At 35.3% G+C, this 10,193-nt stretch overlaps 3 protein-coding genes across 3 annotated transcripts; 1 reads left to right on the plus strand and 2 right to left on the minus strand.

Annotated features, from left to right (window-relative positions):
• The first annotated feature begins 693 nt into the window (after nucleotides 1-693).
• LOC124944590 (transmembrane 9 superfamily member 12) lies at nucleotides 694-3,446 on the plus strand. The gene is made up of 2 exons (XM_047484890.1): nucleotides 694-867; nucleotides 1,215-3,446. The coding sequence occupies exon 2, from the start codon at nucleotides 1,258-1,260 to the stop codon at nucleotides 3,235-3,237; it is 1,980 nt and encodes a 659-aa protein (XP_047340846.1). The 5' UTR covers nucleotides 694-867; nucleotides 1,215-1,257; the 3' UTR covers nucleotides 3,238-3,446.
• Nucleotides 3,447-3,814: 368 nt separating this feature from the next.
• LOC124945183 (ultraviolet-B receptor UVR8) lies at nucleotides 3,815-6,155 on the minus strand. The gene is made up of 4 exons (XM_047485571.1): nucleotides 5,813-6,155; nucleotides 5,309-5,522; nucleotides 4,914-5,232; nucleotides 3,815-4,379 (listed from the first exon to the last, which is right to left on the minus strand). The coding sequence occupies exons 1-4, from the start codon at nucleotides 6,124-6,126 to the stop codon at nucleotides 3,916-3,918; spliced, it is 1,311 nt and encodes a 436-aa protein (XP_047341527.1). The 5' UTR covers nucleotides 6,127-6,155; the 3' UTR covers nucleotides 3,815-3,915.
• Nucleotides 6,156-7,317: 1,162 nt separating this feature from the next.
• On the minus strand, nucleotides 7,318-9,079 carry LOC124946322 (zinc finger MYM-type protein 1-like). The gene is made up of 3 exons (XM_047486882.1): nucleotides 8,579-9,079; nucleotides 7,622-8,502; nucleotides 7,318-7,543 (listed from the first exon to the last, which is right to left on the minus strand). The coding sequence occupies exons 1-3, from the start codon at nucleotides 9,077-9,079 to the stop codon at nucleotides 7,318-7,320; spliced, it is 1,608 nt and encodes a 535-aa protein (XP_047342838.1).
• Nucleotides 9,080-10,193: the final 1,114 nt, after the last annotated feature.

Raw genomic sequence — 10,193 nt, forward strand, 5'->3', positions numbered from 1 at the left:
AAATTATACAAAATGAGGTTTTTTTAACGGTTTTAAACGTCGTTAATTTATTATTTACGTGACATTTATAAAAAAAATATACGTCACTAATTTAACTACCGAATTTTAATGAACGATATGTATTAACTATTTATTATTTAAAATTCGGTAGTTAAATTAGTAAAATTAATCTTTTATTTATTTATTTATAAATATCACATTAAAAAAGATTTTAAAATCAGATAAACAAGTCTTAATTTGACAATTCTACAATTAATATGAATAAACTACTATTTTTTTCACCAAATTATATTAATATTTTTAATATATATTATAAAACTTTTTATATAATATATATTAAAATCAAATATTTTAAAGTTTATATTTAATATAATTTTTTATTTTATGGCTCCAAAGTATCTCATTTGAGTTGGGCTTCTCTATTCTAAACTAATGACAACTAACCATATAAATCACAAAAAAACTGAGCCCAAATAAAAATACAGAAAAAAAGAAGTTGACGGTGGATTTGTATTTGAATATCTTATTATTCTTCTAATGAAAATCCCGACTGAACCGGTTCAGTCGCTTAGACCGTAGGCAATATATATTCACGTGGCCCACGGTCCAAGATAGTCTCTCTCAATAATTTATTATTATTATTAATTTTATTATTATTATAATTATTATTATCTTCCCCCAAATTAATATTTTTTTCTCAGATCTCCCCCAAAATGAATCAAACCCTTCCTTTGCGTAAGTTTCCTTCTTCATCTTCTTCGTCTTCGATTCTTGCTATCTTGTTATCAGCTTTCTACTCATAATCGGCTTTCAAAATTCTCCGGGGACTTCGTCAACTCACCGCCGGTCAAGTTTTCATAGATCAAGGTTAGTAATATTGATTCGGAGTTTTTTCAGATCTGAAAATAGACATGGTTGTATTCCTGTGTAATTTAAGCATTTGAACATAGGATATGTGTATGCGTATTGCGTATTAAAGATATTATGTATGTTTGAACGTTTATTAGTCAAGGTTGTGTGAATCGGACTGAAAATATTATCAACTGCTTGATTTAGATCTCACTTATTGCTCTAAATTTCTGAATAATCGGACAAGTGTTTTCAATTTGCATTATTTCCATTAGAATCTTCTCTTGCTGTGCAGTTATTTGTCAGATCTGTTCTTCTTGCTTTCTCGATTAGATTTGAAAGATTTCCTATGATTTCTTCTGCAGATTTGTGATTGTGAAAGCTTATAGTAGATAAAAAAAGGCAAACATGACTCATTCATCTGCCTCAAAATGGAGATATTGGGGAGCACTTGTACTTGTTCTTCTTGTTTTCGATATATGCAATGCCTTTTATCTACCAGGAAGCTACATGCATACTTATTCAGACGGGGATGAGATATTTTCCAAGGTTAATTCCTTGACTTCTATTGAAACTGAGCTGCCATTCAATTATTACAGCTTGCCTTATTGCAAGCCCTTAGGTGGCATAAAGAAAAGTGCAGAGAATCTTGGAGAACTCCTTATGGGGGATCAAATAGACAATTCCCCTTACCGTTTTCGAATGAATACTAACGAAACCATTTACCTTTGCACTACGCCTCATCTTAACGAGCACGAGGTTAAGCTCTTAAAGCAAAGGACTCGTGATTTGTATCAAGTAAACATGATTCTCGACAACTTGCCGGCCATGAGGTTTACTAAACAGAACGGTGTTAACATTCAATGGACTGGTTATCCGGTCGGATATACGCCGCCTAATAGTAACGATGATTACATCATTAATCACCTCAAGTTCAAGGTTTTCGTTCACGAGTACGAAGGAACGGGGGTGGAGATCATAGGCACTGGCGAGGAGGGTATGGGAGTAATTTCAGAGACGGAGAAAACGAAGACGGCTGGATATGAGATTGTGGGGTTCGAAGTTGTTCCGTGCAGTGTGAAACACGATCCCGAAGTCATGACTAAATTGCATATCTACGATAACATTTCGACAATCCTTTGCCCGTCTGAACTCGAGAAGGCGCAGATAATAAGGGAACAAGAGAGGATTTCGTTCACTTATGAGGTTGAGTTTGTGAAGAGCGACATTAGGTGGCCTTCTCGATGGGATGCTTATTTGAAAATGGAAGGAGCCCGCGTACATTGGTTCTCGATTTTGAACTCGCTCATGGTTATATTCTTCTTGGCGGGGATTGTGTTCGTCATATTCTTGAGGACGGTTAGGAGGGATTTGACGAGGTACGAAGAGTTGGACAAGGAAGCTCAGGCGCAGATGAACGAGGAGCTTTCCGGGTGGAAGCTTGTTGTCGGAGATGTGTTTAGAGAACCAAACCATTCAAAGCTACTATGCGTGATGATTGGGGATGGAATTCAAATCACCGGAATGTCGGTCGTGACGATCGTTTTCGCAGCCCTAGGTTTCATGTCCCCTGCTTCTCGGGGGATGCTCTTAACCGGGATGATCATACTTTATCTTGTATTGGGGATTTCGGCCGGTTATGTTTCCGTTCGATTATGGGTGACAATAAAGGGCTCTATTGATGGATGGAGATCAGTTTGTTGGTCGGCCGCTTGTTTCTTCCCGGGGATTATCTTTGTTATCCTCACGACCTTGAATCTCATTTTATGGGGAAGTAACAGTACGGGCGCCATCCCCATTTCGTTGTACTTCATTCTCCTTTCGCTTTGGTTCTGCATTTCAGTTCCTCTAACCCTAGTCGGAGGATACCTGGGGACCAGGGCCGAGCCTATTCAATATCCGGTCCGAACCAATCAAATACCTAGGGAAATCCCGGCTAGGAAATACCCATCCTGGCTACTTGTTCTCGGCGCGGGGACACTTCCTTTTGGAACCCTATTCATCGAGCTTTTCTTCATACTCTCGAGTATATGGCTCGGAAGATTCTATTACGTTTTCGGTTTTCTTCTCATCGTGCTGACGATGTTGGTGATTGTGTGCGCGGAAGTGTCGGTTGTGCTCACTTACATGCATTTATGTGTGGAGGATTGGCAATGGTGGTGGAAGGCGTTCTATGCTTCCGGGTCGGTTGCGCTTTACGTGTTTCTATATTCGATTAACTATTTGGTGTTTGATCTCAAGAGTTTGAGTGGGCCTGTTTCGGCTACGCTTTATCTCGGATATTCATTGATCATGGCGATTGGAATTATGTTGTCGACGGGGACTATCGGGTTTCTTACCTCGTTCTATTTTGTTCATTACCTATTCTCGTCAGTGAAGATTGATTAGAATTTCGAAGGTTTAATATTTTCGCAAGGGAAAAGGTTTGAACATTTTTCATTTTTAGCTGAATCGAATTCAAGAGGGTGTTTCTGTAATTGGCTTGTTTTTCATATTCTACACATTATTATTCACTGCAAGCTCTAGTTGTAATGGTTAAACTTCTTGTCTTAATATTCATTGCAAGCTAGTGGTAATGTACCTTGTTTACCCTTCCTCAATTGTTTAATTTTTGTAATAGATTTACTTAAAAACCTGTCTTAACATATTATTACAATTTTTGGAGTTTTACTCAATTAACTTATGTTTCAAAATTTTATATTGTAGTGTTTTTAATTTTAAAATTGCAAAAATTTAACTAATTTAAAAGTTTCTTTAAAATTAAATCAATCAAATTCACAAGACTAACATATAATATCATAATTTTAATTCACTTTACCCAAATACAAATGACACTTTACCCAAATACAAATGAATTAAGTTCAATTTTACTAAAAGTCGTAAAGTTGAAATGAGATCATGAAATTCCAGATTTTATATTGTTTTTTGAAATGTTGAATTTTTTATTATTAGTTAATGCAAATACTACCAACAATGTTTGACATGAATCATTAAATAACTCAATAATTAACATCACTAGTCTTATTTTTCCTATAAAGAACAAAAATGTTCACAAAATCATCTATATCAATAACTAACCAAGGCAAGGCTATGATCAAGGCCACAAACAGCTTGTAAAACTTCAGACCCTTCAAGACATTCTATCAACATTGGTTCCTTTTCATCAATAGAGCTGCCTAGCCCTAGACGGCCATTTCGACCACTGCCCCAACTCCATATCTCTCCTTTTGACGTGATAGCTATCGAATGTGCACGACCACCAGACAAAGAATTAACTATTTCCTGCTCTAGACAACCTTGGACCAACAATGGCATGTTTTCAGGACCTTTCCTCCCAAGTTGGGAATTTTGGTTCCATCCCCACGACAAAATATTTTTCGAAGGACAAATTGCGAGGGAGTGGCCGAGGCCTGATGCTACTAAGCTTATAGTATGCAATCCCGTGTCGACTCGAAGTAAATCCAATTCTTGGTTCGTCCTACCGAGTTGGCCATATACATTGCTCCCACCACTTAATAAGGTCCCATTACCTGCAAATGAATTAATAATAACGAATTGAGAACATGGATTTTGATTCTATATCAGATAAGAATATCCCATCGCCACAACCTCCCAATTCAATCAAGATGATTTTCAGTTCTAATCGAAACTGATACACCAACATTTAAGTTCAAGACTCTCACCACTTTAAGTTGATTAGGTTTCATCTTTAGTAGCTCAAGTGGAAACAGTCTTGTCTAACAGACCAAATGTCTCAATTTCAATACCCAAAAAGAACACACTAACTGAAGTAGGGGATTAACCCAGGTTTTGTCCCCTTTCTTTCTTCTTTGGGCCTTATTGATGTGGGTTAGTTGAAATTATTCTAATAAACCACTAGCAAATTAACAAATTATCATTAATCACATCATCTAAATCATCAATCAAAGTACCCTCTATTTAAAATATATATATTTATACCTCTAATGTCTTTTTATCCAAATAACTTGGTTCAAACAAGGCCTTGATTGTTGACCTTATAAAGACAAACTTTAACTTTTTCACGCCGAGTTAGCTGCACTTACTGCAAAGGACCAAGGAATGATCATGTCCACAAGCTATGTCAACAACATTAACATCTTCAAGTTCTTTGATTAAACAAGGTTCCCAGATAATTGGCATGTCTTTCTCCTTCTCTATCGCTTCCAGCAAAAAAATTTCAGCAGCTTCACTCGTCGAACATGAAATCTTATTAGCTGTTTTCGACATAGAAACACTTGATTCAAGAAATGAAGCTTCAACAGTTCCTCCAAGCTGTCCTAATCTACCATCTGCTGAATATCCCCAACCAAACAGTTTCCCATCCTTAGTTAGAGCCAGAGCATGGCCCCAACCGAACGAAACCTAATATAAGGGAACAAAATAATAACTCAAACTCAAACTTAGTTTATTACCTTATAACCATCATAAGAAAGAACACCTTAACTATCTCTTCCCCAGAAAGTGATTTGACATGTGAGGGTGAAATAGCTTCGGTTATGCCTCGTCCAAGACCTAATTGCCCACGTTTAGACTTTCCCCAAACCCATAAAGAACCATCCTCTCCAATGGATGCAGATACAACTCCTGATGCAAAAGCAGCTTTTGCACTTACTTTCATCCCTTCTACTCTCTTTGCTTCATTCCATGTTTCTCTATAAGTGAAATATAGCTCAAATAACAGTTCTAGCTATCTTCTAATATATAGTATAAGTCCATGAAGACTGAACAATGTCATGTTTAATGAACTCTTATGACTTAAAAGATAAATTGAACAAGTCATATTCATCAAATTTATTATCCCCTGATTTCTTTCTAGGTCAAAATTCCATACTTAAGCTCATCATTGCGATCAAAAGTAAACAAGATCGTAGATTTGATACTCGAAGGATCAAAACAATTAGGTTCATTTAAAAGAATGGGTAGAGATAGAGACTTAGAGAACCTGGAAGCATGAAGACCGCGACCAAGCTGAGCTTCATTGTTTCGACCCCAAGCCCAAATCTCCCCATGAGAAGTGACGGCAAGAGAGTGATAGTGGCCGGCGGAGATAGAGGAAACATCTAGAGGAAGTCCTGGAACGGGAGTAGGCTCGTAGGCGTCACCGGACATGCCCACGACGGAAATCGGCAAGCCTAAAGCGCCTTGACTTCCATCGCCAAAGCTCAAAACCGCCGTGTGTTTGCCCCTGGTACGAAGCTTGATTCTGGTGATTAGGTTGTCGCCGGTAGCTTTCCCGTTCTTGAATAGTCGAAGCATCGCCGGATATAGAACTTCAACTTCTGCTGATTTGCTTATATATGAAATGAGATTATTTATGATTAAAAAATAAAAAAAAAACAAATTCTCTTTAAAATATTTTTATTATTTTAACAACTAAATTATTACAAGTATTTTTTTTAAATAATTCTTTAAAAACTCAAATCTCTAAAAATTATCAATTTTTAATATTATAGTGAAATAGTAAAATTATGGATGAAAATGAGGCGAATCTAGATAAGAGCGCATATTTCCTTGTTCGATCAATGGTTAGAGAATATTCTCATAATTCTTCGGGAGAAATTTCAATCTATTAGAGTCAAAATAAGAAGAAATTGTCTCTTGTACTGAATTAGAGATATTCAAAAAAAAATGCAGCTCTGTTTTTAGGAGTATTCTAGAATGAGTCAGAATTCTAAATCTAATCAATAATATACAATTCAATGGAAACATTGATACAAAGAGTTATGAAAATCATGTGAGATCATTGTAAATTAAAAGGTGGTGGTCGATTGACATAAAGTAGTATGGTCTTCAAAGGTTATACCTCGAAACCAATTCATTCTTTGACTGACATTCAAGAAAAAATGGCGACAAGAGACATAATTAAGAAATATATGAATATTACAGACGTTAATTGCACAATCTGCGCAGTAAAAGAGGAATCATTGACCACTTGTTTGGGGAGTGTGCATTTGTATTCAAGTTGTGGATCAATTTTTGCTCAGAACATGAATATCACTAAATTTTCAGGTACATAGAACGAAATCATAGAGCTTGTAAAGAAAAAAACTAAGGGCGATATCTTTTACGCGAATGTTTTCAAATGCTTATTTGGAGCCCTGGTCTACAATACCTGGAGAGAAATAAATAAAAAAAATTCATAGCACGAATAAGAGAACAGAAGGAAACGTTTTGAATGATATTATTCTGATGGCAACGCTCTCATACATACATGGAGGAGAATTCCAATTAATGAAGACAGTTGGAACCAGGGGCGGAGCCAGGATGAAAATTTACCTGGGGCTGACTCTAACTTGCACCTCAGATTTAACTTTCTATGTTCCGTTTTTTTCATGTAATTGATACAATAAATTAATAAATTCAAACATATAAAATAAAAGATGTATGAACATTTACTTTATGAAATTATGAAACAAAATAGTACATTCAAAACATTTAAAACACACATTATTGAAGTTGTGCCCTTCTATTCTTCTTAGAATAAAATTCTTTAATTATTGTATCATTATCAATGTTTTCAGACAACTCTCGTTCAATATAGACGATCATAGAATCTGTTAAAAACTCTTCTTCCATCATGTTACGAAGAGTTGTTTTCACGAGCTTCATAGCTGAAAATGCTCGTTCCGTTGTTGCTGTAGAAACGGGAAGAGTTAAAACAAGACGAATCAACCTGTCAATTAAATAAATATATTAATATAAGTAAACAATATAACTATATTTCATAGATTATAACAAATGATAAAATTACCTATCGATCAAATTGTAGGTTTTTGACTTATTTGTCTCAACTAATCTTCGATATAATTCAGAAATAGTTGATAAATTCTGAAATCTTTCATTGACGGGCATGTCAAACTCATAGTGAGCCAATTGTGTTCTCAAGTGGTGCAAATCTTGTGCATCAAAATCTAGATGATAGAATTTCTCAGCAAGTTGATAGATGTGATCAACATTAAGAAGTTTAAAGTTGTCTTTAGGTTCCAAAGCACCACTGAGCTTAAGAAGTTCGACTGCCTCGTCCTTGAATCTACTATTGAGCTCTTCAATTTGAAAATGTATTGCAGCAACAAATACATCAAATTGATAGTGGTGCTTAACTGTAATCGAATCCTTTTGTTGACAAGAACGACTTCTACTAGATTTGTAACAAGCTTCCATCTGAGGTATCTCAATTTCATACTTTTTTGAAACTTCTTCCACGCAACTGAGTAAATTATCAAACCCTTGCTCTCTCAAAACATGAAGCAAAGTTTTAGTAGTTGAAACATGCTCCATTGCATTTAAAATATCTAGAGATCTCTCTTGCAATGCTCGACAAAGTAGATTTGTTAATCCCATTATCCTTTTCATTAAGTGTAGAATGAATATGAAATCAAAAGACTTCATCGCAATCAACAAACCACTAGCTTCACCACGAATGGAGTTAGAAGACCCCTCATCCACCATATTTTCTAAAACAGTGATCACAGAGCCATACATATCAACCATGCTACAAAGTGAGTCAAAATTAGAACTCCAACGAGTCTTTCCTGGCCGTAATAAATTTTCAATCTGATTACAACCTCTACCGGTATCACGTTCACCAGTAGCTACCATATGTGCAATTTCATTTCTTTGAGCAGAATGTAACTCGGCATGACGTTTAGGAGATGCAATAAGATTACATATAGAATTCAATTTCGAAAAAAAATAACCAAATAGATACCTCTTTTTCGGCAGCCGCAATTAATGCTAGTTGAAGCCGATGAGCAAAACAATGTACATAATATGCACATGAACATTCTTTCAAAAAAAGAGCCTGTAATCCATTCCAAGAGCCACGCATATTGCTAGCACCATCGTATCCTTGTCCCCTCATGTTATGGATATGCAAGTCATAACGACCAAGAACATCAAATATTTCTTTCTTAAGTGTTGTAGCAGTTGTATCAGCCACATTTACAATGGCAAAGAACCGTTCTCGTAAAACCCCATCAATATCCACAAATCTTAACACAATAGCCATCTGCTCCTTGTTAGATGCATCTCTTGCTTCGTCAACTAAAATGCAGAATTTGGCATCCCCGATTTCTTGGCGAATCTTTGTTCTCACTTGGTTGACAATAACATTCAATACATCTTTCTGAATATCCGGAGAAGTATACTTTGCATTTTTTGGAGCTTTTTCTAAGATAGTGTTTCCAATGCTCTCATTCAATTTTCCCATAAATTTTATCATCTCAATAAAATTTCCACGATTATTAGAAGATGGAGACTCGTCATGCCCTCTCAATGCACACACTTGCAAAGTGAGCCACCGAATGCTTTCAATAGTTGTTGTAAGTCGTAATCTGTTCTTTTGTTTTTCATCTGAAGACTGTGCATTCAGTACTTTGTCAATATGACAAGGAATATTCATTAGATTATCAAGATATTCAACTACCCTATTATGTGGTGAAGTATTATATCCTATATGCATAACAAAAGAGCATTTATCTCCATCATTAACTCGCTTCCAATATTTGAATCCATTTATTGTAAATATAGGGCTTTGGGGTTGCTTATGTTCAAACAAGAAACATGGGAAACAAAAAGCAGCATCTTTCAAAGGAGAATATTCTAACCACGTAAATTTCTTAAACCAATGACTTTGGAACCGTCGATTTTGATTTCCAAATTTGGTCGGCGGGTACTCATCCTTAATAGGTTGATATGGCCCCATCTTGATATAAGCTCGTTTAATTTCATCCCTTTGATTAAAAGGATATTTCCACATCGGAATACGTAATGATGGATCAGGTTCAAGAGAACTTACATCAACATCAATTCTAGGAGATTTGTTAGGTTCTTGAGCATGAATATTTGAGATATCGATAGTTGATTGATTACCCCCTTGACTTGGACATGACTGACCTTTTGGTTTAAAAAATGAGTCAATAGTTTTTCTTTTACCTTCCATACTTGATAGTTCTATTATAACCCTAAAAAAATTTAAATAAAACACACATAATATAATTTGAAATATAACATAACATATTATATAATGCTTCAATTAGTTTGCGATTGATTGTTGATCAGAATTTGAAATATAACAGAACAGATTACAGATAAAAGAGATTAAGAGAATGAAACCTGTAATGAAGGAGGAGAGTTAAGACGATCTTGCAATGCGTAACATTAGTTCAACTTCCACTTCCTCCGGTAACAATCATCGATCATATATACTCAAAAGATTTGATGGATGTATTAAACGTTTAAGAAAAAAGAATAATTGTGGGCATTTTTATAAGAAAAACTATAATATATTATATTATATTATATAATATAATATAATATAATAA

This window comes from Impatiens glandulifera, chromosome 7 (genome assembly GCF_907164915.1).
Source record: "Impatiens glandulifera chromosome 7, dImpGla2.1, whole genome shotgun sequence".
Lineage (NCBI taxonomy): Eukaryota > Viridiplantae > Streptophyta > Magnoliopsida > Ericales > Balsaminaceae > Impatiens > Impatiens glandulifera.

Bases quoted from the DNA above. Each gene is read 5' to 3' on its own strand.
- LOC124944590 (XM_047484890.1), top strand. From the start codon at position 1,258: ATGACTCATTCATCTGCCTCAAAATGGAGATATTGGGGAGCACTTGTA.
- LOC124945183 (XM_047485571.1), bottom strand. From the start codon at position 6,126: ATGCTTCGACTATTCAAGAACGGGAAAGCTACCGGCGACAACCTAATC. The intron at 5,523-5,812 runs GTTCTCTAAGTC...TTTCACTTATAG, and splicing joins CGCGGTCTTCATGCTTCCAG to AGAAACATGGAATGAAGCAA. The intron at 5,233-5,308 runs GTGTTCTTTCTT...CCCTTATATTAG, and splicing joins CTGGGGAAGAGATAGTTAAG to GTTTCGTTCGGTTGGGGCCA.
- LOC124946322 (XM_047486882.1), bottom strand. From the start codon at position 9,079: ATGGGAAAATTGAATGAGAGCATTGGAAACACTATCTTAGAAAAAGCT. The intron at 8,503-8,578 runs GTATCTATTTGG...CGTCATGCCGAG, and splicing joins TTGCGGCTGCCGAAAAAGAG to TTACATTCTGCTCAAAGAAA. The intron at 7,544-7,621 runs GTAATTTTATCA...TTTAATTGACAG, and splicing joins ACCTACAATTTGATCGATAG to GTTGATTCGTCTTGTTTTAA.